General features: G+C 56.9%; 5 protein-coding genes across 5 annotated transcripts; 2 read left to right on the top strand and 3 right to left on the bottom strand.

Annotated features, from left to right (window-relative positions):
• Positions 1 to 1160: 1160 nt before the first annotated feature.
• Positions 1161 to 1823, top strand: PHYSODRAFT_433354 (hypothetical protein; the record flags this gene model as incomplete). The annotated part of the gene is made up of 2 exons (XM_009534901.1): positions 1161 to 1496; positions 1548 to 1823. Coding segments are annotated over 2 exons (612 nt in total), but the record flags the coding sequence as incomplete, so codon positions are not given.
• Positions 1824 to 5955: 4132 nt separating this feature from the next.
• PHYSODRAFT_261836 (hypothetical protein) lies at positions 5956 to 7320 on the bottom strand (the record flags this gene model as incomplete). Its single annotated transcript, XM_009534900.1, has 2 exons — positions 5956 to 6617; positions 6771 to 7320. The coding sequence occupies 2 exons, from the start codon at positions 7318 to 7320 to the stop codon at positions 5956 to 5958; spliced, it is 1212 nt and encodes a 403-aa protein (XP_009533195.1).
• A 241-nt stretch (positions 7321 to 7561) lies between these two features.
• PHYSODRAFT_347495 (hypothetical protein) lies at positions 7562 to 8892 on the top strand (the record flags this gene model as incomplete). Its single annotated transcript, XM_009534899.1, has 1 exon — positions 7562 to 8892. The coding sequence occupies one exon, from the start codon at positions 7562 to 7564 to the stop codon at positions 8678 to 8680; it is 1119 nt and encodes a 372-aa protein (XP_009533194.1). The 3' UTR covers positions 8681 to 8892.
• A 1269-nt stretch (positions 8893 to 10161) lies between these two features.
• Positions 10162 to 11628, bottom strand: PHYSODRAFT_520613 (hypothetical protein; the record flags this gene model as incomplete). The annotated part of the gene is made up of 1 exon (XM_009534898.1): positions 10162 to 11628. The coding sequence occupies one exon, from the start codon at positions 11626 to 11628 to the stop codon at positions 10162 to 10164; it is 1467 nt and encodes a 488-aa protein (XP_009533193.1).
• Positions 11629 to 17066: 5438 nt separating this feature from the next.
• PHYSODRAFT_287050 (hypothetical protein) lies at positions 17067 to 22091 on the bottom strand (the record flags this gene model as incomplete). The annotated part of the gene is made up of 1 exon (XM_009534897.1): positions 17067 to 22091. One exon carries the CDS (start codon positions 22086 to 22088, stop codon positions 20787 to 20789), a length of 1302 nt encoding a protein of 433 aa, XP_009533192.1. The 3' UTR covers positions 17067 to 20786.
• Between the last annotated feature and the right edge of the window lie 1649 nt (positions 22092 to 23740).

Genomic DNA, 23740 nt, shown 5'->3' with positions numbered 1-23740 from the left:
AGTCGGATACTCAGGGCCGTGCCGAGAAGGGCGGAACACCTTCGACTGAGAGTACCAAGGGTAGAGCGTCTCAGGCTCGCTATGGATGCCTGTTCGCCGACCGAGAGCTGGAGCTGCTCGAACAGGGTGAGTATGGGCTGGCGAGCGACGAACCTGATGAGTACGACAAGGAGTTGGAGGAACGGCTGTTCCCCCGAGACGAAGTGGAGATGAAGCGGCGGATGCAGGAGAACGCCGCGAGGCAGAAGGCGATGAGCATTGAAGAGATGAGCAAGATGCTCGGAATTCCAGTCGCGAAGCTGGAGCGGACGAAGGAGGTGGCGCGGCGTGCCGGCTCCACGCCCGAGTACTGGCTGGAATGGTACGATAAGATGCTGGCGGTGGCCAGCGAGGCGAAGCGCGCCAATCGTGACTTCAAGGGGCACGGGCCCTACCAGAAACCAGAAGCAAAGTCGACAGGCCCGTTGGCGGCCGTCGCTGACGGTCCCAACCCACACGAAGGAGTCGTCGAGGTCACGAGTGCCGCGGCTCGGGTGAGCGGTGGAATGGAAAAGGGGATTATCGAGTCAGCGAGGGACCACGGGAAAGATGAGGCTGCGGTAGAGCAGGAAGTCGTGAGAAATGTGTGCTCGAGTCTCGCTAAGAACGAGGCAGCGTCGGAGAGCGAGACCAAGGACGAGATGGACCGTGAAGACAAGACGGTCCCATTTACCAGTCGGTCGGTGATACGGAAGGTTGTTCACCGACGGCTGAAGGGGTTGGTGAGGGACGGTGAGGACGGCGCCGACGGCAAGGTGCCCCCGTTCCGTGACAAGAACCCGGCCGGCCTGGCCGAGGACGAGAAGGAGTGGCTACGTGGGCAACCCCGAGTCTCGTTTAAGGGGGTCGACGAGAGGCGGCTGCGGGTATTGGCAGATTGGTCCGAACGATGTTACGCCGGGGAGGCGGCGGCCATCTGCGAGAAGCTCAAGCTGCGCGCGAAACGAGGAGTGGCTGAGGCTCGCGTGGGCAAGGATAGTGCCCCGGGCAAGGCCGAGAAGCACGTGTCGTTCCAGGTGGGCGGCACGGTGTGCGTGGTGAAGGGGCCTCCTGAGCGAGACAAGGCTCTGGAAGAGGATAGCCCTCACTGCGTTCACGTGATCGGCGCCGTGGGGCGGCCGAGGCGTCGGAAACTGGGGCTAAGGCCCGTGGACTTTGGGGATGAAGACGACGAACGAGTCGTCCCCGAAGGCAAGCGCGTGATTGGAAGTGTGGGTGGTATTGAGGCCCTGGCGGGAGGTTTCATCGGCGACGTGCCGACGGAGATGCTCATCGACACGGGCGCGATCGCGAGTCTGGTGGACAAGAAGGTGCTCAAGTGGCTCGGGCGTTCTGCCGAGACGTTGAGACCATACACGGGCGGACTGGACAGTGTCACGGGGCACGAGGTCCAGATCAAGGGCGTGATCGACCTGCCCGTGACACTTGGCTCCCTGGAGAAGTTGTTGCCGTTCGCGGTCGTGAACCGCCTGCACGTCGATTCGATCCTGGGCACGGACTCGCTGCAGTTGTTCCGTGCCGTGATCGACATGGAAGCGCAGACGATGACGCTCAAGGATACGGACGAGGTGATCCCGTTGGGCGAAACTCGCGTGGAGGAGTCGTACTCCGCGAGTGTTGCGGCGACCGTGCGTCTCGAGCCCGGCTCGCAGACGTTGGTACGATCGAGGGTGCGCGGCGGCGCCAGGCAGGGCTCCGTCGTGCTCGTCGAAGGACTCGCTGGCGGTGAGGCGTCTCTGCGAGTTGCCAGGGCGCTGTGCACGGTGCATCAAGAGCAAGTCCTGGTTGAGGTTTGCAACGCCTCGATCGAGGAGATGGTCATCGGTGAGGGCGCCGTGATAGGCGTCGCGTCCGCCGTGCCTGAGTCGGCTTTCTCGTTCGAGCGTGAAGAGCCGTCCGGGTCGGAGGACGTGAGCAAGGTCATTGGGTCGGTGTCGGCCGAGAAGGATCCGTCGCAGGACGCCCGCGAGGCGAAGATGGAGTAGGAGCTGGCCAAGGTGGCTGCGGAAGACCTCCAAGCCGACTTCAGCGACTCGTCCATGGACGCCGAGCAGCAGGAGCTATTCGCGAGCATGTTGGGCGACTTCAAAGACATGTTCGTCGAGACGTCGAAGCGTCCGGGGCGGACGGACTTGCTACTGTTCAGCATCGCATGCTCCGATCAAGCAGCCCTCGTACCGAGTGTCGAAGGCGGAGGGTGACGTGATGGAGGCGGAGATCCAGCAGTATCTGGAGCTCAACCTCATCCGGCCGTCTTCGAGTCCGTGGGCAAGCCCAGTGTTGATGAAACGCAAGCCGGATGGTGGAATTCGATTCTGTATTGATTACCGGAAGCTCAATGCAGTCACTGTGAAGGACAGCTACCCTATGCCTCTTATCGACGACATCTTGGACGTCCTGGGGCGGGCGAAGCTCTTCTCGACGATGGACATCGCGTCCGGGTACTGGAACGTGCCCATGGAGCCTGGAAGTGTCGAGAAAACGGCCTTCACGAGCAAGTTCGACCTGTACGAGTGGCTCATCATGCCGCTCGGGCTGTGCAATGCGGTGCCGGCCTTCGAGCGCTTGATGGAGAACGTGCTGGTCGACTTGAAGTGGAGGACGTGTCTAGTGTACTTGGATGACTGCGTCGTGTTCAGCGACGACTTCGCGAGCCACTTGGTCCGCGTGTGACAGGTGCTGGAGCGGTTCCGAGCGGCGGGCTTCAAATTGAAGATGAAGAAGTGCCATTGGGGTCGTGCCCAGGTTGCGTTCCTGGGTCACATAGTGACGCCCTCGGGCATACTGCCCAACCCGGAGAAGGTGAAGGCGGTACTCAACATCGCGAAGCCGTACGACTTACGCACGCTGCGTGCGTTCCTCGGGCTGACGAGCTACTTCAGGAGATATATCCCTGGGTACGCTGCGATCGCTGCGCCACTGGAACGGCTGAAGCAGAAGGAGACGGTCTTTTGCTGGGGTGGAGACTGCGATTCGGCGTTCTACCAGCTGCAGCGCAGCTTGGTACGCCCGCCGATCCTGGTGTATCCGGACTTCACTAAGAGATTCAAGCTGTACGTGGACTCCTCGCACCTGGCGGTGGGGGCGTGCCTGATGCAAGAGGTGGACGGCCGAGACTGGGCCATCGCCTACGCGAGCAAGATGCTGGTGGGGTCGCAGCGGAACTGGATCCGCAAGACGGACGGTACAACGGAGATCGAGTGCTGGGGCGTGGTCTGGGCCACGCGGAAGTTCCGGTGTTATCTCGACCACACGGAGTTCGACCTGTATACGGACCACCAGGCTCTGACCTGGATCTTCGGTGAGAATACGCGGACGACGAACGCGAAGTTGGCGCGCTGGGCTATGGAGTTGTCCCAGCTACGCTTCAAGATTCATCATCGTGCAGGGTCGCTCATGGGTCACGCGGACGGCCTGTCGAGGCTTCGACAGCGGCCCGTTATTGGCGCGGTGACCATGAACGACCTGCTCAACCCGCCTGGACGTCTCGAAGGTGACGGTCCGGGCCGGCTACGACCTTTGCGGCTTGAAGACGTATGGATCCCTGTGGCGACGCCCGAAGGGCGTGGCGCCGACGAAGTCGGGGAGCGTTCGGGCCGAGATGAGGGGCGTGGAGAAGTGCGACGACCGCTGCGTCTGGAGGACGTGTGGATGACTGGAGCGGCTGACGACGAGGGTACGGCCGTCGAAGTCGAAGAGCAGCATGAAGGCGATGAGCGCCTGAGCGAGCGCGTCGAGCCGGACCTGGCTCCGAGTGCGGACGAGCGAGATACCGTCCCAGCCAGAGAGCGGGGCAACGACGAGAGAAGAACGGAGGTCGCGCGTGACTCCGAAGAGGCCGCTCGAGGCGAGGGTCCGCGTCTCACGCAGGAGGAGCAGAAAGAGGACGAGGGCGGCAGGACGGAGGCGGACTATCCCTCCGCCATGGACTCGTTCGGGCTCGACAGCGAGAAGTTCGTCGAGGAGCAAGGGCGGACTCCGTGGATGGTGGCGATGAAAGCGTTCCTCGAGAGCGGAACTCTCTCGATGGACGTGCAGCTACGCGTGCTAATTCTACGAATGTCACCGAACTTCGTGATGAAGAACGGCGTGCTGATGCGTCGCGTATACCTGAAGGCACGGGCTGGACCGGCGAGCACGATCACGGTGCCGGTCATCCCGTTACCGTTCATCGAAACCGTGCTACACTTCTGTCATGCAGACATCTTTTCGGCCCACTTGGGCAAGACGAAGACTATAGATCGGGTGCGGCGGCACGCGTACTGGCCTGGATGGAAGAAGGACGTGGCCGAGTACGTGCGCTGCTGCCCGATATGCAATGGCGGAAAGGGGTCGCGGCCGTGGAAGGCTGGACGCATGCAGAGGATGTCGATCATGGGCTTGTCGGGTTCGTTCTCGTTGGTGGTCGTGGACGCAATAGGCCCGCTGCCCGCGACGGAGCGCGGCAACAAGTACATCTTGGTCTTCGCGGACTACTTCACCAGGTGGGTGGAGGCGTTCGCGGTGGCGGCGCTGGACTCGATCACGTTCGTGGACGTCATGGTGGACGGGGTGATCTGCAGACACGGGGTGCCCGAGCAGCTACTGAGCGACCGCGGCACGAACTTCACGTCCGAGCTAGCGCGCTCGCTCTATCAGACGCTTGGCATCAAAAAGCTGTTTGGGTCGGCGTACCACCCGCAGACGCAAGGACTGGTCGAGCTGTTCAACGGCACGCTGCTGGGCATGCTGAGGATGTTTGTGCACGAGTCTCAGAATGACTGGGACGTCTACTTGCCGCGTGTGTTGTTTGCGTATGGGTCCTCGTACCATGAGGCCCTCGGCGACTCGCCGTTCTTTAGTCTCTACGGCCGAGACCCGAAGCTCACGCTGGATTTGGCCTTTATGAACACCGGTTCGGACTGGAAGTCGAGTGAAGTGGCCTCATACAGGCGACAGCTGTACCAGTCACTGCACGACTCGCGGCGCATGGTTGAGCGCCAGCTGATCAAGGCTCAGGACCGTCACGAGAGACGGCTGAGAGGGCAGAAAGAGGTCGTGTTCGCAGTGGGAGATGCTGTGTGGGTGTACCAGCTCTTCCGCGCGCGAAGAGGGGAGCGGAAGACGAAGAAGCTCGCGTTCACTTGGCACAGACCCTACCGAGTGCTCGGCCAAGTCGGGGAGAACGCGTACAGGATCGACACCCCGAGCCATCCCGACAAGGTCGTGACCGTGAACGTGAATAGACTGAAAAGGTTCAAGGGGCGATGGAGCCGACCCTTTGTGGGCGACGTGCCCGAAGGTGTGGACGGCTCGCCCGAGGTCGAAGAAGAAGGGCCTCTCGAAGAGGACGACTTGCCGGAGACGAGCTTCGTGGAACGCGTAACCATCGGCGGTGAGGAGACGGCGTTCACGAACGCGGGCTGCCTGTGATCAACATTGTGGGGAAACGCGTCGAGAAGAAGGAGGTGCAGTATTTGGCGCTGACTGCAACGTACGAGACGTTCTGGCTGTCACGCGCTGCGCTCTCGCCCGAGTATGACGTGCTGATCACGGCGTATGAGAACGCCATGCGGAGACGGAAGGGTCTACCTGAACTACGGCGAAGCGTGCGGCTAATGGAAGCCAACGCCGTGGTCGACGAAGATGAGCTCCTCTTCTAGCGTTGGGGTCGTGCTCGACCCACGCTAGGAAGATGGAGGCGGTAATTGTGGATAGCTTCAAGGGGAGGCAGTGTGCCTCGAAGCTCGTGAGGATTGGATATTGTGTTTTATTGCTTTACGGGAACTCGGCTTGGAGATGTTGGGAATGCGGCGCTGCTGTGGACACGGAAACAGAGACGACAAGATGAAAGAAGACTCAAGTTGAATTAATTGGAATTACGGGAATTAGCGTGGCACATGCAGGCGTCTGGGGGACGCAGAAACGAAGGACGCCTTACTCGTCGTCAGCAGCAGGGGCGAGCGCGGTCGGCTTGCCTTCATCGTCCTCGAAATCGGAGAAGTCGTCGGTCTTGATGTCGGAGGGCGAGAACGTCGTGATCGACGTGGGCTGGTAAGAGCCGTCCTTGATCGCTGGGGCCAGGATGGCCTCGGTTTCTTGGGCAATCTTGCTGTCGATCAGCACGTGCCATGGGCCGACGTCCTCATCTCCCACCCAGTCGGCGTTTCTCGGCGCGTCGCTCTTGATGTCCATGCGGATGCGTGCGAGCGCGTCGAGGGAGAGACGGTGCTCGGCTGGGGCATTCGGGTCGAGAGCGCGCGTGGACTCGAGCAGGTGGCGTAGGCTGTGATAGCCATAGTCGTCGATCAGCGCCGGGTTGAGAGCGTTGTCGATGACGAACTCGAAGCGCTCCGAGTCCGTGCGGTAGAGCGAGGCCAGGTCTTCGGCGCACACGCCGTTGTCGGTGCGCTTCTCGCCGGAGCCCTTGCCGCCTTGCCCGCCGTACCAATACCGGTCGTCGTGGCCCTCGAGCAGCCGGTAAAAGCCGAAGTAGCCCCAAGTCTCAATGCAGAGACTGGTGAGGCGGAGGCGCGCGATGCCCGCTCGGAGCTTCGATTTGCGGCGGTTGTCCGTGTCCTTCTTGATCGTCAAGGGCGCTGAACGCCCAGTGCCAGAAGAGCGCGCGGAACAGCATGTAGAAACGCCAGTGCTCGCGATAGACCTGGGGGTACTTTACCGGGTCGTACCAGAGGCTGCGGTCGCACCACGGATAGGCGACCCGCCACGGCATCTTGCCCTCGGCGACGCACTTGGCCAGCACGGCAGCGATGGCGTCACGAACGGCTTGGGCGCAGCTGGGCTGACGCGAAGAATCTCGTCGATGTCAATGGGCTGGACCTCGTCGTCGGTCTCGGCGCGAGCCTTTTTGCTGGACGGCGTGCTCGCGGGGCTGGGCGACGCCGCGCGTTTGTTGCTGCGGCGGGGCGCTTTGCCCTTGCCCTTGCCGGACTTGGGCGGCGGCGACGGAGAGCGTGACTTGGGCGGACGTGGCGACGACGGAGGATCAGCGGGAGCGGCGGAATCGGTCGAGGGAGGAGCGGAAGGCAGTGGCGGCAGCACGAAGATGGGACCGCCGAGGATCGGGTCTTCCTGCTCCTCGAGCACGGCGTCGACGACTGCCTGTAGGTGCTCGAGTCCCTGGGACTGAGGGTTCGCGGAGAGCACGCAGCGCACGCGCTCCCAGAACGCCGTCTTGATGGTGCGCTGGTCCGTCCCGAGAGAGTCATCAAGAAGCCCAATGATGAGCTCCTTGATTTCCTCAATCTCCTCCGCCGAGAATGCGCAGCGAAGCTTGGACATCGTGGCGAGTGGCGAGTGGTGCGTGGCGCGTGGCAGATTCTCAAATGAGAGATTCGCCGAAAGAGCGGCTGCATGCTCTCCAGGAGCGGTCCTACTACGTTCTTGCAGAACGTTCTGCAAGGAGTGGACTGCGATAGCGGCGTCGGCAACTTGCCGAAGAACGGACCTGATGGCCGTTGGCTGCGGCAACGGTTGGTTGCCCCCCCCCCCTGCATTTTGCGAAACTCGGCGGCAGCAGCTCATGGACGATTGGCCGCTGGCCGTCACGATACTCGCGGACGTGCGTGACTACTTCGAGAAGGGCGTGCATCCGATGGTGTGGGCGGCGCTGGGCGTTGCCGCATGGCACGTCATTACGCCCGTGTTGAACGTGTTGTGGGTGTTTGGGGCCTCGGTGCGCGAGACTGGGCTCGTACTCTACTTCTTCGGGTTCACCTGCGTCGACAGGTACATGTCGGCGATAAGGAGCTCGCGTGTCCCAGGGCTGGAAGCGTCGGAATACGCGTGGGCTGCGCTATCTCTACTGGTGGTGGTGCCGATTGCTGTGCTGCGGGAGCACGAGCAGCTTTTCGGCATGGTCGGGGAAATGTGGCATGCTTGGTGTGTGGCGATACATCAAACTGTGTTCTTGTTCCTGCCGGATGCAGGACAACTGATGCTGCAGGCCGCGCGGCGTTACGCGTGTGCGCTCGGCGAAGCGGCTGTCGCTATGGCTGGCCGTGTAAGTGATGGCGTCTATGGCGTCTACGTGCAGATTGCGCTGTGTGTGTCCGTCGTGGCTCACGCACCTCGCATTGCGTATGACGTCCTCGAAGGACTGCTGCACGGGTCAACGGGGGTCGCTGTGGTGCTCGGCGTGTGGAACGCCTGGTGCGGATTCTCGCTGGTGACCACGAGGGTGAGCGGCGTGCTGCTGCTTTGTGGGCTTTACAGCCATCTCGTACGACGCTGCCACGGGCGCGTGCCGACGAAGGCGCCGAAGAAGGTCGCAAGGTCGGGGTTGGGCGCTCTGCGTGAGCGCAAGGACGCGAGGGAGCGCGCAGAGAAGGCAAGTCTCAACAAGCTGCGTGGCGTACGTCGTCGGTCGGCGGTGGTACCGTCGAAGCCGGTGACGAACGGGCCGGAGGTGGCCGTGGTCGTCGACGAGGCGGACGGGCAAGGTCCGACGTGCCCCGCGACTGCGACGAGTGAGGACAAGGGCGAGGCTGGCCGAGGACGGCAGCCTGAAGTCGGGGAGAGTTGTCACGGGTCACGTCTGAGACCTCAACTGACAGCTTTCCTGACGATGCTCGAAGGCGCGTTAGAGCAGGAAGAGGCGCGACTTCAAGAGGAGCAAGGGCAGGACGGGCTAGCATATTAAGTGTGAGTGGTTATCCCTCTCTTCAAGGCAAAGATGACGCGAGATGGCGGGCTGGGCGCGGAACGTTCGGTCGCCAGCCGCCAAGGACGGGTGTCATGGACGCCAGGAAGCTCGTGCACGGGAGGTGTGGCGTCCCCAAGTGGTTGCAGTAGGAAAGGAAGCGGGTCGGCGGGGTCGTTGAAAGCAAGAAACCCTTTGCATTTTTACGAGATTTCCTTCCTTTCTTCTAGCGTCTTACCAGCAAGCTATGCGTCTACTCTTTGTTGGCCGAAGTACTCGACCCTAACGGAGGAGGACCGCGACAGGACTTTGGAAAGCTGAGGCAACAGTCTATATTCCCCTCCTACCTGAAAACCAGCTGCTTTACTAATGACGCCTTGGGCGCCATTAACGGTGCTGTTGTGCTGTCGCATTAAAGGTGCTCTAACCACGTCGCGCCTGGATGTCTTTCGTATTTGTCACCCCAGGATTTTTTATTTCTTGCTTGTTCGCGGTCTTCTTCAAATAGCGGGTAGGGAGAGAACTCTATTGCAGGGACCTACTGGGGCGACTCGATGAGCACTCAAGCATTTCGCCCCACTTCCGCAAAAGCGACCCATGGCTAGCAGCATGGGTTCATTAGAGAGTGCTTCGTGACGAAGTAACTCGGGCAAATAGCTGTGCCACTGAAGTAGAATACATGCGTCCGTTTTGTCAAAAACGGCCACAATTGTATGGAGCTTGACACCGACACAGAACGATGCCTACGCTACTACCAAACTGCTAAATGCCTCGTGCATTGTGTGCATGTATCAGCTGGCAGCGTGGCAACGTTGCATAGCGTAAGTACTGTTTCGTAGAACTCATACGTAGATTCGCGTGCAAGCTGTTGCTGCCTGGGTGTGAATAACAACTATATCAGGTTGTCAGTACCTGTAATGCTACATGTATTAATATGCTGTAACGCAACGCAAACAAGTGACTTCGGATACTGTATTGCGTTGACCCACATTCGCAAAGTAAGCAGGTTGAATATCACTTGTAGAGTCTTCAGTGCTTCGTACTTGAGAGCGTAGATAATACATGTACTTACGATCCTAAATGTTAGCACAGTACCAAACAACACTTTGAAAGTATTGATCACACTTCACATGTCAAACCATACTACCCTGATGCTCGAAAATGTACAAGAAGAAGTACTCTTTCTTGAAGTACTATAGTAGTACAACATACTCCTACCTCCGTGCAGTTCACCACAGTACTACAAACACAGTTAGGAGCCAGTAGTACGACGTAGTACTATGTATTGTTAAGACCTCAGTAGGACAAAGCGGTATTACTACTACTAAACTACTACCAATTCAAAAACTTCCAACAGAAACAAACGGTTCCTGAAAAGAAGAGTTATATTTCGCACACAATACTGGGTAGCAGCTGCAACGATGACTTCCATGGACACCTTCGTAGCCACTAGTAGTAGATCAACATCCTAGGATACGCGCTTACTGCTCGCGACGCGAGTCGTACTCGGCCTGGATCTCCTCGGCCGACTTGCCCGACGTCTCCGGCACCAGCTTCAGCGCCAGCAGGTAGAAGATCGCCAGCAGCACCACGAACGGAACGTACGCGTAGTCGTTGAAAGCGTCCGACACGTACGGGTACGACACGCCCACGATGAGGTTGCACAGCCAGTTGATGCCGATGCACAGCGACGACGCGCTGGCGCGGATCGAGTCCGGGAAAATGTCGGCCGTCATCACCCACACCAGAGGACCCAGCGTCACGCCGAACACGATCACGTACAGCGCAGTGAACACGATCGACAGAGCAGACACGTCCACGATGAACGCCACCGTCATACCGATGGACATGACCACCATGCCCGACAGGCCCCACAGGATCATGTTGCGCGCGCCAAAGCGGTTGGCCAGCACGCCCGTGAAGAAGGCCGGCCAGATGTTGATGAAGTCGATGATGAGCGTGCCCACGCGCGAGTCCGAGATACCGGCGTCCGAGAAGATGCTGCCCGAGTAGTAGAACACGGCGTTGATGCCCGACAGCTGCTGCGCCATCGACAGCATGATGCCGCCCAGAAGCTGCAGGCGGTAGCGCGGCGCGAACATCGACTCCTTCTTGGGCGCAGAGTCGAGCAGACCCTCCTCGGCGCTGGCCTTGCTCACCTCCAGCCACGACAGAGCCGTCTGCACGTGCTCCTCGCCGTACAGACGAGCGATGACCTGCTTGGCCTCCTCCTTGCGGCCCTTGGTCAGCAGCCACGCGGGGCTCTCCACGCACATCGACGGCGCCAGCAGCAGGTAGATCACGGCCAGCACGACCGGGAACGCAGCCAGGTAGCGCCAGCCAGAGCTCGTGTTGGCGAAGAAGAAGCAAATGGCCGGCACCAAAATACCGATCGTCGTGAAGATCTGCAGGCCCAGGCCCAGCGTGTTGCGCATGTGCGGCGGCGACAGCTCGTTGATGTAGCCGCCGATCGTGGCCGTGGCCGTACCCGACGAGAGGCCGGCGATGAGGCGGCCCAGAGCGAACAACCAAATGTTCGACACCGACGCCTGCACGACGCCGCCCACGATCATGAAGATGCAGTTGCCCATGAGGGCCTTCTTGCGGCCGTACTTGTCGCTGAAGTGGCCGCAGCACAGCGAGCCGATCATGGCGCCGAAGATCCATGCGTTCACGGCGAACGTCCACTCCAGCTTCGAGTGGCCCGGGAACATGAGGCACGTGTCCTCGGCCACGGGGCGCGCATTGCACTCGTCCGTGTCGTTGTACTGCGACAGGTTCATCTGCGAGGTCGACCAACCGCTCTGGAACGGCTGCATCCACGACAGCAGAGCGCTCGTGTACAGGATGGTCTTGGGCTTGATGAGGCGCGCGGCGGCCTTGTTGGCCTCGTCGAACGCCGTGGCGTTGGCGGCCTTGGGGGTGGTGGCCTCCGTGTAGTCAGCCATAGTGTCTCGCCTTGGTTGACTGTCGACTTGGGGGTTGCTTGGTCAAATGGAAAGTGAGCCGATCTGGTGTTCATCGGTTGGGCAGCGACCTCGATGTCGTCACAAACAGCGGCAATTGTTGTGAATTGTGTGCCGGCCTGCCTAGTTGAACTTGGGCAGGTATCCTGCCCGTACTCTTGCGAGGAAATCGGGCAGCGGTACCAGCTCGCCCCAAAGAAGGACGCAACTTCAGAATCAAACAGTTGTTCGGCAAGTCGCGCATCCGTCGAGATGGGAGGTCTCGCCGCGCTAGACTTGACAAAACTATGGGAATGCTGCTTGGTGCAGGGGCACCATCTCGGCGTGGAATGAGATCAAGTAGAGTTCGGATCCCACGTGCGCAAGGACAAGCCCAGCTCAACGACCCACCGACTCTGTTAACACGAATTAACCCTTCGCGTGTGCACGCCGTGCATTTCAAACTTGCGTGACAAAGGCGGCTGTTTGCCTCTTTTACCGTTCACAGGCACTTGATTTCTGTGGGGATGCAGCGGTCGTCGCCACCATAGAGGCCTTCGCACTTTACATGTGAGGATCATTTGGAGAGGATTCCTGGCTTCATGAGTCACCCGTTGAGTGATCTGCCGAACAGACCCCTCCACAGCGGCTGGCCGGAGCTAAAGGTACTCAGGTGCTGGCAGCACTGCTGCATACCGGATCGTACACAGAGCCCTGCAACCTGTAAAGCTCACAAAAGGCAAGTTCGAATGCTCGGAACGCCTCTCTCTCGTTACAGAACACACTTCAGAAGTTAGGTTCCTATGCACGGTGCATAATGCACCGCACTCGCGCCGTGACGATTCCAACTTCAACCGCTTCATCGTCAGAGTTCGATTTACCACGCTGTGACCTGACTCTCGACACTGCCACGAAGCGGGACTTTGAAGCCAAGCCTACAGGCGCTTGCTCGGCGGCGTGTGGTCCACACAAGGTCTTGTATATGGAGGGTTCGCGCAGCCCACGTGACTTGCCCAATACAAATTGTAAGTGAAAACGCGACATTATGCAGCCAGCCCTCTAAAAAAGCGGGCGCGGTGCTCCATAGTTAACCCCTCAGCGCCCAAGCTGTTTTTCACATGTTTTTTATTTTTAAGGGATCATACTTAGTCGCTAATGTCGCCCCGTTTTATGGCCTAAATCGAGGTAGGCCGGTTCACAAATCAGGGCACAAATCAGAGGGGGTAGCATGGACGATCTCGATTTACTTAGATCGACCTCGAATTACGCTTTTGAAAACGCAAAAAGGATCGATTTACCGTAGATCGACCTCGTTCTACTCAAATCCACCAGCAGATCGACATCGAGCCCTGATTTGGATTAGCGTAGGTCGAGTTATTAGCCGGCCTAAATAGATCGATCTGTCCCTTTCTTTGACCTCGTTTTATTTAAGATCGATTTAAAAATCGATCTTGATTTAATAACTCGAGGAGAGCTCCAAGTCAAAACGACAAAACGTTTGCAAAGCACAATACATACCATCGTCTCAGTTCTGGGCCAGAACTTCTGGCAGCAGTAGAGCTCAAGGAGATCTCCTGTAATTTTTAAACTGGATCCGATCGTTTTATCTTCTATTTTTAACGCTGCGAAGATGTCTGTTAGGTCTCGAATTTCTGCCATGACTCGTTCGTATTTTTCTGCTTGCTGTCTCATTCTACCCGATTCAGTCACTGATTTCCAATAGACAAGCTGCTTTCGATTAGAAGAGATCCTCACTATTACTTGGAGAAGCAGGCAGTTTCATCTCGAAGGCCTCACTGCGTCCATGTAAGCTGCAGTCATGTGTGCATATTACCTGAACACCGTCCAGTGCGCAGTAGCTCACGCCAAATATCAATTTGTTGCAGCAAAACTTAATGCTACGCGCAGCTTGAAGTGTCTATCTGCTATATGCTCGAGCTTCCGTGTCGAGGCGCGTGCCTTTCGTGAGATGTACCGCATGATCTGAAAAGAAAAAAAAGTCATTGCCTGCCTTAGTGCTGACTAGCAACGCTGATGACAAGGACCTATGATCGGGCGCTATTTAGTTGCATTTAAATGCAAAGAAATACCGCTGGTTTCGTACGTGTATTCGCTCTTATGGGAGATCGTTACTAGCGTAAGTGAACTCAATATACCTTACTTTCAAAACAAAAATGTGCATTCGCTCTCAGTGTCCTCAGCGGGAACTCGTCATGGTAAACGTAGGCTATGTTATTCAAAGAGATCCACCACAAACATGCAATACGCGTCAATGAGAAAACCAGTATTTAGTATTGCAATTGCCACCACAGCAGCGACCTAATCCTTGGTCTTGTGGGGAGAGCACAGAGAACAGGTAGCGATAGCGCTTGCTTCGACGCAACTGTTCCTGTCGATTCGCTTTGGCAAAGTCAGCGAAGGTACGCCATTTGTGTGTGGGGACCGGTAACATCACTGTGCAAACAGTTTCATATAAAGTTGTGACGGATACTACTGTCGAGAAGGATAATGTGGCTGAAGCAACTAGAAGCAGGGAAACATTATTAAACCGTTGCTGGCGATTTAACACCAAATGACAGAGCTCAGAGTTCTGTATCAACTCCGTTTACCCAGTTTAGTAAAACAATATTTTTAGTAAATGGCATGGTTAGTACGTTGTTTGGTTGCTACCCGCACTCGTATATATGCGATGCTTCTGATGCACTTGGCCACCAACTTATATAAAGGCCGAGAAGATTCTGACCGGGTACTGACGCTGAACTGGCACTTTGGGCGACTATAAGTTAGTACAGTAGCCGTAATAGAGCCCAGCTACTAGCTGCTTGTCCAGTACGTACTCGCTATCATCGCGGCGCGAACTCAAAAATGTGGAGGGCACAAATATCAATCACTCAAGCAACACCAAGTACAGATCGCCGACGCAGCAATGAACAGTCAGCGACTTCACTATGATTGTATGCTTGTATGATTTAGAACTGAATTTGTTGCGGTTTAGTCATAAGCTGGACCCAAGACTACGCGCTCTTGCAGTTCGTACACCTTGCTAGTGGCCCTACCCGGTGCTGTAGTAATGATATGCAGGGTTTCGTTAAGATAAGTGATCTGTAGGCTGAAATTGAAGATATTAGTCAGTCTACCGGCTGAGAAAGAATCTCTGAGCTCCCTGTGATGCGCCCCTATCGAATCTGAACGTGGCGTCCTAAAGAAATACCAGCGGAACATCCGCATATTTGTAGGCCAATTTCGGTCACGCCAGAAGATACCACCGCATCAAGGAATTCGGATTGTTTTTTTTTGCGCTACGCCCATAAAACAACAGAATAATGTGGTTCTTAGAGTTCCTGCTTTTGAAAGTAGATGCAGCACATTTACTTGGTGATAACCTTACCACACTCCTTGTTGTAGTCCGTTCGGCGCCTGAATGCACTCGATGTACGAGTTTCTGGGTGAGGTTGGTCACAGACCAAACATTTCATCCGAAACGAGTACGAATCGCACATAGCGAGTGGAATGGCGGCAGTCATTAGTGTGCCACACTAATTAATACTTAGGCGGGATCGTTGTAAGCGTTGGGAAGATAAAAGCGATGGCACGGATAGTATTTTATGATCTAACCCATCGCTCTTTGGTCTGTACTAAAGACTCGTGTTGTTTAAATTTATTGTCCTAGCTGTCATCAGCTAGTGTTGATGGCTCTGTTGGACTCTTGCTTGGTGTCCTTGCGTCGTAGTCTATATACGCGGACGGCTGTATAGTAGGGGTGGTGTTTGTATTGTGTATCTGAGTGGGGGCACAGCTACGACACCCTTCTTTTTCTTCCTGGTGTTTTTGTTGCGTGGGGCCCACGCTGCGTGGCAGCAGTAATTGGATCGATGAACTCTATCGGATTCTGTCTCCTGCACTGGCCGGTTTTAGCTGCTAAATGTTCTTTGGCGCTTGTCACCCAGTAGGCCACGGCTCACTCGTAGAGTGCTTGATTGTTAAAAGGCCAAAATTGCCTTGTTGCGTCCCCAGCTACCGTACAGTCAGCTGCATAGTGCCGTCTGCACTACCAGCGTCCAGGTACGCATCAACTACGTTAATAAATGGGCATTTATTGTACTGTACACGGTCGAGGGTCATTTAAATGTAGGCAAATCATGGTGTGTATAAATGCATTATAGTAGGCAACAACTCGCAACCGTACACTTCCTATTCGATAAGCGGCATATGTGACGAGGCAGTGACTCTTCAAGATCTTTTGTGTCGGATTGTGTCGGATTGTGTCGGATTGGATCAGATACCGTGTCGAATGGATCAGGTAAGAGCCGTGCCGCATACAGTGCTGGTATTTCCTGTGTTTCCAGTAGGAAGCTTCGATTCGGTTGCGATCTGCCAAGGTTGTGCGGACTCCGTCGCACAGTAGATGTAGTGGCCCACTAAGTGGGGTCTCCACTGGGATAGACCCCGACACCGCGGGGGTGCTAACCATTTGTGCTGCCAAGTTCTACTAAAGTAAGGACCCCCTCAAATATAGGAGCGGGACTCGGAGCTGGCTGGCTCAGCCGCTGACTGAGTCAACGAGGCCGGCTTGGGTTGGCCCGCATGTCCATACAGTATGAGCTGACCTGCACACACGGAATGCGGATTCACGGGCCCCGAGGTCTTGACATGGGGTACAGTACAGTAGCATGGTGGTGGCGACAGTGTCGGTCAACTCGATTCATCCTGAATCAGGAACACCACAAAGGGATTGCTCGTGCCCAGCCATCTCCGCGCGGCAGTCGACTCCGCTGTCAACTGAAAAGCAAGGGCCGCTTTCTGCACCGCACAGCGTTTCTATTCGGCCCCCGAAACTTCAAGATACACCGCCCAACGTCACATTGCAAGCAGCCCGGTGCCAATCGGACAGGACCCGCCATGCGGTAGAACGCGGAAACGCAGGCCCCAGTCGCACGACACGAGAGAGCAGCGGGAGCACCAAGCAGACTCGGCGACGGAGTGAATCAAGTGAATCAAGTGACCGCGCGACTCAGACAGTGCCCGGACTTGAAGCGCCGGGGGTTGTCGGCTTTCTCTCGTCCGTCAAGAGGCATGACAGCCCGCGTTGCACTGCTCGCTGCCCTGGCGCCTCGAGGCGCGCGGGGGTGCGAATCGAGCAGAGCCTCCCTCCGACAGCACCGATCCTCACTTCCCATTTGGACAAGCATCAAGCAAGACTACTCCGTCTAGCAGCCAGCATAAGCATGGCGGACAACTACGCCGAAGCTGCTTCCCCCAAGGCCGCCAACGCCACGGCGTTCGACGAGGCCAACAAGGCCGCCGCGCGCCTCATCAAGCCCAAGACCATCCTGTACACGAGCGCTCTGCTGTCGTGGATGCAGCCGTTCCAGAGCGGTTGGTCGACCTCGCAGATGAACCTGTCGCAGTACAACGACACGGACGAGTGCAATGCGCGCCCCGTACGTGCCTCATGTTCTCGGGCCACTCGAAGCTGGAGTGGACGTTCGCCGTGAACGCATGGATCTTCGGCGCCATGATCGGCTCGCTGTGCTGCGGCCACTTCAGCGACAAGTACGGCCGCAAGAAGGCCCTCATGGGCAACTGCATCTTCATGATCGTGGGCGGCGTCGTGCAGGCGTCGGTGTCGAACATTTGGTTGTTCGCTCTGGGCCGCCTCATCGCCGGCCTCTCGTCGGGTACGGCCACGGCCACGATCGGCGGCTACATCAACGAGCTGTCGCCGCCGCACATGCGCAACACGCTGGGCCTGGGCCTGCAGATCTTCACGACGATCGGTATTTTGGTGCCGGCCATTTGCTTCTTCTTCGCCAACACGAGCTCTGGCTGGCGCTACCTGGCTGCGTTCCCGGTCGTGCTGGCCGTGATCTACCTGCTGCTGGCGCCGTCGATGTGCGTGGAGAGCCCCGCGTGGCTGCTGACCAAGGGCCGCAAGGAGGAGGCCAAGCAGGTCATCGCTCGTCTGTACGGCGAGGAGCACGTGCAGACGGCTCTGTCGTGGCTGGAGGTGAGCAAGGCCAGCGCCGAGGAGGGTCTGCTCGACTCTGCGCCCAAGAAGGAGTCGATGTTCGCGCCGCGCTACCGCCTGCAGCTTCTGGGCGGCATCATGCTGTCGATGGCGCAGCAGCTGTCGGGCATCAACGCCGTGTTCTACTACTCGGGCAGCATCTTCTCGGACGCCGGTATCTCGGACTCGCGCGTGGGCACGCTCATCATCGACTTCATCAACATCTGGCCGGCCTTCTTCACGGGCGTGCTGGCCAACCGCTTTGGCGCGCGCAACATGATCCTGTGGGGCCTGTCGGGCATGGTGGTCATGTCCATCGGTATGACGGTGGCGTTCATCGTGGACGTGTCTGCTCTGTCGATCGTGTTCACTGCGCTGTACGTGATCGTGTTCGGCGTGACGCTGGGTCCTCTGGTGTGGGTGATGACGGCCGACATTTTCCCGGACTCGATCCGCGCCAGCGCGTCGTCGCTGTGCATCGGCATCAACTGGCTGTGCAACCTCATCGTGGGCGTGTCGTACCCGTACGTGTCGGACGCTTTCAACGACTACGCGTACGTTCCGTTCGTGGTGCTGCTGGCGATCTTCTACCTGCTGGCGCTGAAGCTGGTGCCGGAGACGTCGGGCAAGTCGGCCGAGGAGATCCAGGCCGAGTACGACTCGCGTCGCGAGCAGTAGAGCGAGCGAGCGAGCGGCACGTGGGCAGTAGTTAGTGTGTCTCGTTAGCTTTCCTTCGTTCGATCGTTCGGTGAGACCGTTGTCTTCGACCCCATAGTTTCTTTCGGTGGTAAAAGCGATGGTACGAATATACTAGTAATTTGTTTTTATGATCTACTCCGTCGACGTTTGGCATGTGCTACAGTACATGATCATGATCTAGAGTTGTTGTCATTGGATGTCTTTTGGCGGCTGGTGTCGTTGGTCTTCGTTCGATTCTTGCAGCAAGAGTCTTGCTTGGTGTTCTTGCGTTGTGTCGGGGTAGTGCAAGTAGTACTACATGTTGGATTGTCATGGTTGTGGTGGTGGTAGTCAAAGTGGCGCCGAAGCTACAGCTCCTTTGTCTGTCTAGTGTAGGGTACTGACGCTGTACTGGCACTTTGGGCGGCTATAAGTTAGTACAGTAGCCGTAATAGAGCCCAGCTACTAGCTGCTTGTCCAGTACGTACTCGCTATCATCGCGGCGCGAACTCAAAAATGTGGAGGGCACAAATATCAATCACTCAAGCAACACCAAGTACAGTTCGCCGACGCAGCAATGAACAGTCAGCGACTTCACTATGATTGTATGCTTGTATGATTTAGAACTGAATTTGTTGCGGTTTAGTCATAAGCTGGACCCAAGACTACGCGCTCTTGCAGTTCGTACACCTTGCTAGTGGCCCTACCCGGTGCTGTAGTAATGATATGCAGGGTTTCGTTAAGATAAGTGATCTGTAGGCTGAAATTGAAGATATTAGTCAGTCTACCGGCTGAGAAAGAATCTCTGAGCTCCCTGTGATGCGCCCCTATCGAATCTGAACGTGGCGTCCTAAAGAAATACCAGCGGAACATCCGCATATTTGTAGGCCAATTTCGGTCACGCCAGAAGATACCACCGCATCAAGGAATTCGGATTGTTTTTTTTTGCGCTACGCCCATAAAACAACAGAATAATGTGGTTCTTAGAGTTCCTGCTTTTGAAAGTAGATGCAGCACATTTACTTGGTGATAACCTTACCACACCCCTTGTTGTAGTCCGTTCGGCGCCTGAATGCACTCGATGTACGAGTTTCTGGGTGAGGTTGGTCACAGACCAAACATTTCATCCGAAACGAGTACGAATCGCACATAGCGAGTGGAATGGCGGCAGTCATTAGTGTGCCACACTAATTAATACTTAGGCGGGATCGTTGTAAGCGTTGGGAAGATAAAAGCGATGGCACGGATAGTATTTTATGATCTAACCCATCGCTCTTTGGTCTGTACTAAAGACTCGTGTTGTTTAAATTTATTGTCCTAGCTGTCATCAGCTAGTGTTGATGGCTCTGTTGGACTCTTGCTTGGTGTCCTTCCGTCGTAGTCTATATACGCGGACGGCTGTATAGTAGGGGTGGTGTTTGTATTGTGTATCTGAGTGGGGGCACAGCTACGACACCCTTCTTTTTCTTCCTAGTGTTTTTGTTGCGTGGGGCCCACGCTGCGTGGCAACAGTAATTGGATCGATGAACTCTATCGGATTCTGTCTCCTGCACTGGCCGGTTTTAGCTGCTAAATGTTCTTTGGCGCTTGTCACCCAGTAGGCCACGGCTCACTCGTAGAGTGCTTGATTGTTAAAAGGCCAAAATTGCCTTGTTGCGTCCCCAGCTACCGTACAGTCAGCTGCATAGTGCCGTCTGCACTACCAGCGTCCAGGTACGCATCAACTACGTTAATAAATGGGCATTTATTGTACTGTACACGGTCGAGGGTCATTTAAATGTAGGCAAATCATGGTGTGTATAAATGCATTATAGTAGGCAACAACTCGCAACCGTACACTTCCTATTCGATAAGCGGCATATGTGACGAGGCAGTGACTCTTCAAGATCTTTTGTGTCGGATTGTGTCGGATTGTGTCGGATTGGATCAGATACCGTGTCGAATGGACCAGGTAAGAGCCGTGCCGCATACAGTGCTGGTATTTCCTGTGTTTCCAGTAGGAAGCTTCGATTCGGTTGCGATCTGCCAAGGTTGTGCGGACTCCGTCGCACAGTAGATGTAGTGGCCCACTAAGTGGGATCTCCACTGGGATAGACCCCGACACCGCGGAGGATTCTAACCATTTTTGTCGCCGAGTTCTATGATTTAGTGATAGGACCCCGCCCTCAAAAACCAGGACTCGGAGCTGGCTGACTCGGCCACTGAGGCCGGCGAGGGTTTAGAAACATGAATCGATCAATACAAGCCATTGAAAGACATCCAATGACAACAACTCTAGATCATGATCATGTACTGTAGCACATGCCAAACGTCGACGGAGTAGATCATAAAAACAAATTACTAGTATATTCGTACCATCGCTTTTACCACCGAAAGAAACTATGGGGTCGAAGACAACGGTCTCACCGAACGATCGAACGAAGGAAAGCTAACGAGACACACTAACTACTGCCCACGTGCCGCTCGCTCGCTCGCTCTACTGCTCGCGACGCGAGTCGTACTCGGCCTGGATCTCCTCGGCCGACTTGCCCGACGTCTCCGGCACCAGCTTCAGCGCCAGCAGGTAGAAGATCGCCAGCAGCACCACGAACGGAACGTACGCGTAGTCGTTGAAAGCGTCCGACACGTACGGGTACGACACGCCCACGATGAGGTTGCACAGCCAGTTGATGCCGATGCACAGCGACGACGCGCTGGCGCGGATCGAGTCCGGGAAAATGTCGGCCGTCATCACCCACACCAGAGGACCCAGCGTCACGCCGAACACGATCACGTACAGCGCAGTGAACACGATCGACAGAGCAGACACGTCCACGATGAACGCCACCGTCATACCGATGGACATGACCACCATGCCCGACAGGCCCCACAGGATCATGTTGCGCGCGCCAAAGCGGTTGGCCAGCACGCCCGTGAAGAAGGCCGGCCAGATGTTGATGAAGTCGATGATGAGCGTGCCCACGCGCGAGTCCGAGATACCGGCGTCCGAGAAGATGCTGCCCGAGTAGTAGAACACGGCGTTGATGCCCGACAGCTGCTGCGCCATCGACAGCATGATGCCGCCCAGAAGCTGCAGGCGGTAGCGCGGCGCGAACATCGACTCCTTCTTGGGCGCAGAGTCGAGCAGACCCTCCTCGGCGCTGGCCTTGCTCACCTCCAGCCACGACAGAGCCGTCTGCACGTGCTCCTCGCCGTACAGACGAGCGATGACCTGCTTGGCCTCCTCCTTGCGGCCCTTGGTCAGCAGCCACGCGGGGCTCTCCACGCACATCGACGGCGCCAGCAGCAGGTAGATCACGGCCAGCACGACCGGGAACGCAGCCAGGTAGCGCCAGCCAGAGCTCGTGTTGGCGAAGAAGAAGCAAATGGCCGGCACCAAAATACCGATCGTCGTGAAGATCTGCAGGCCCAGGCCCAGCGTGTTGCGCATGTGCGGCGGCGACAGCTCGTTGATGTAGCCGCCGATCGTGGCCGTGGCCGTACCCGACGAGAGGCCGGCGATGAGGCGGCCCAGAGCGAACAACCAAATGTTCGACACCGACGCCTGCACGACGCCGCCCACGATCATGAAGATGCAGTTGCCCATGAGGGCCTTCTTGCGGCCGTACTTGTCGCTGAAGTGGCCGCAGCACAGCGAGCCGATCATGGCGCCGAAGATCCATGCGTTCACGGCGAACGTCCACTCCAGCTTCGAGTGGCCCGAGAACATGAGGCACGTGTCCTCGGCCACGGGGCGCGCATTGCACTCGTCCGTGTCGTTGTACTGCGACAGGTTCATCTGCGAGGTCGACCAACCGCTCTGGAACGGCTGCATCCACGACAGCAGAGCGCTCGTGTACAGGATGGTCTTGGGCTTGATGAGGCGCGCGGCGGCCTTGTTGGCCTCGTCGAACGCCGTGGCGTTGGCGGCCTTGGGGGTGGTGGCCTCCGTGTAGTCAGCCATAGTGTCTCGCCTTGGTTGACTGTCGACTTGGGGGTTGCTTGGTCAGTTGGGAAGTGGGGATCGGAGCGGTCGACCGGCAGTGCCGGAGTCGCTCGCGAGCGGCACAGCGGGCTGCAACGCGGGCGGTCGAAGGACGAGAGAAAGCCGCCGCGAAGCTTCAAGCGGGGGCCGTCTGAGTCACGAGGCCACTTGATTTCTGCTTCGCGCTCGTTCCTGCTCTCTCGTTACACTGCGCTGCAGTACTGTACTGTACATACAGTACATACGGCATGTTTGTCAATCTTGCTGATTAGGAGCGCAATGTAACGCTCGGCTAGTGTATCTTGAAGTTCAGCGTCGAATAGAAACGCGGATGCGGTGTGCAGAGTGTCCGTTTTCAGTTGACAGGAGGCGTCGATTGCCGATACAGTGTACAGTACACACACAAAACTGCACCGCGCAACATAATATCTTGATACTTTCGGCAAGTCGAGCGGCCACGGCTACGGTTAGGGCGTCGCTACGCTACGCTACGTGCAGGCTCACTAAATGCGGCATTGCGCATCTGTCAATCTGCCAGCTGCGGTCGTTGGGCTTGCCTGCTACAGTACTGTATGATCTGAGCGGCCGCATTCCAGCGGTGTACGTGTACATGTATGCGGTGCGCATGCATGTACTTCTACAACCCAGTGCAGTGTACATGCGTGTACAGTACAGCATCGCTCTCCGCAAAAGACCTTACGGGCGTGTCCTGACACTCGTGCATTTAATATCTATTTGGTCTCGTTTAACGATGCCCACCAACTCCGCCATCCACGCAAAACGTTCCCAGATACAAACAAGTACAGACTCTCAGGGCAAACGTGCGAGTCTGGTTCTGTTGTCTGGACGCGGACGACAATCTCGCATTAAATGTGTACTGTACAAGTATTTAGCAATCTCAGCCGACTCGGCAATACGGTACGGTACCTACTGATGGATGACAGGGCTCTCGATGATACAAAAAAAAAACAGTCATACATACATGTACACAAAGAGCTCCGCCACCGCCGATTCACCGCGCTGGGGGCTGTATTTGGAGATGGCGCTGGCTGGCAACCTCATGGCCGGGGCCGCTTTTGCACACCGGGTGAGCTGAGCACAGAACTCCCTGGTCACGCGCGGCTTGCACCGCCATCAGTGCGAAGAGGCAGGTCGCGCACGTGGTAAATGGAACGCTTCATGTGGATCGGGAGGCGTGCAGCTTGAAGTTGGCGCGTTGGCGGGAGCGCGGGAAATGTGGTGTCGCCATTGGTGGCGCGGCGTGCGTGGCGCTGCTGCCTCCACGATGGGGGTCGCAGCAGAACACCTACCCTACTGAAGCTTCGACTGAGCCAGTCGAGGTTATGCGTCGAGAGAACGGACGGCGGGGCACTTTCCTTGTCGAAGCGATAACCGAGCCCTCTTGATTCACGAGTCCGTCGTTCAACGTAGCGAGCACCAAAAGGTAGAGTTGGTCAAAATACGTA

This window comes from Phytophthora sojae, assembly GCF_000149755.1.
Source record: "Phytophthora sojae unplaced genomic scaffold PHYSOscaffold_8, whole genome shotgun sequence".
NCBI lineage: Eukaryota > Oomycota > Peronosporomycetes > Peronosporales > Peronosporaceae > Phytophthora > Phytophthora sojae.
This window is presented reverse-complemented; position numbering and strand designations above follow the sequence as displayed.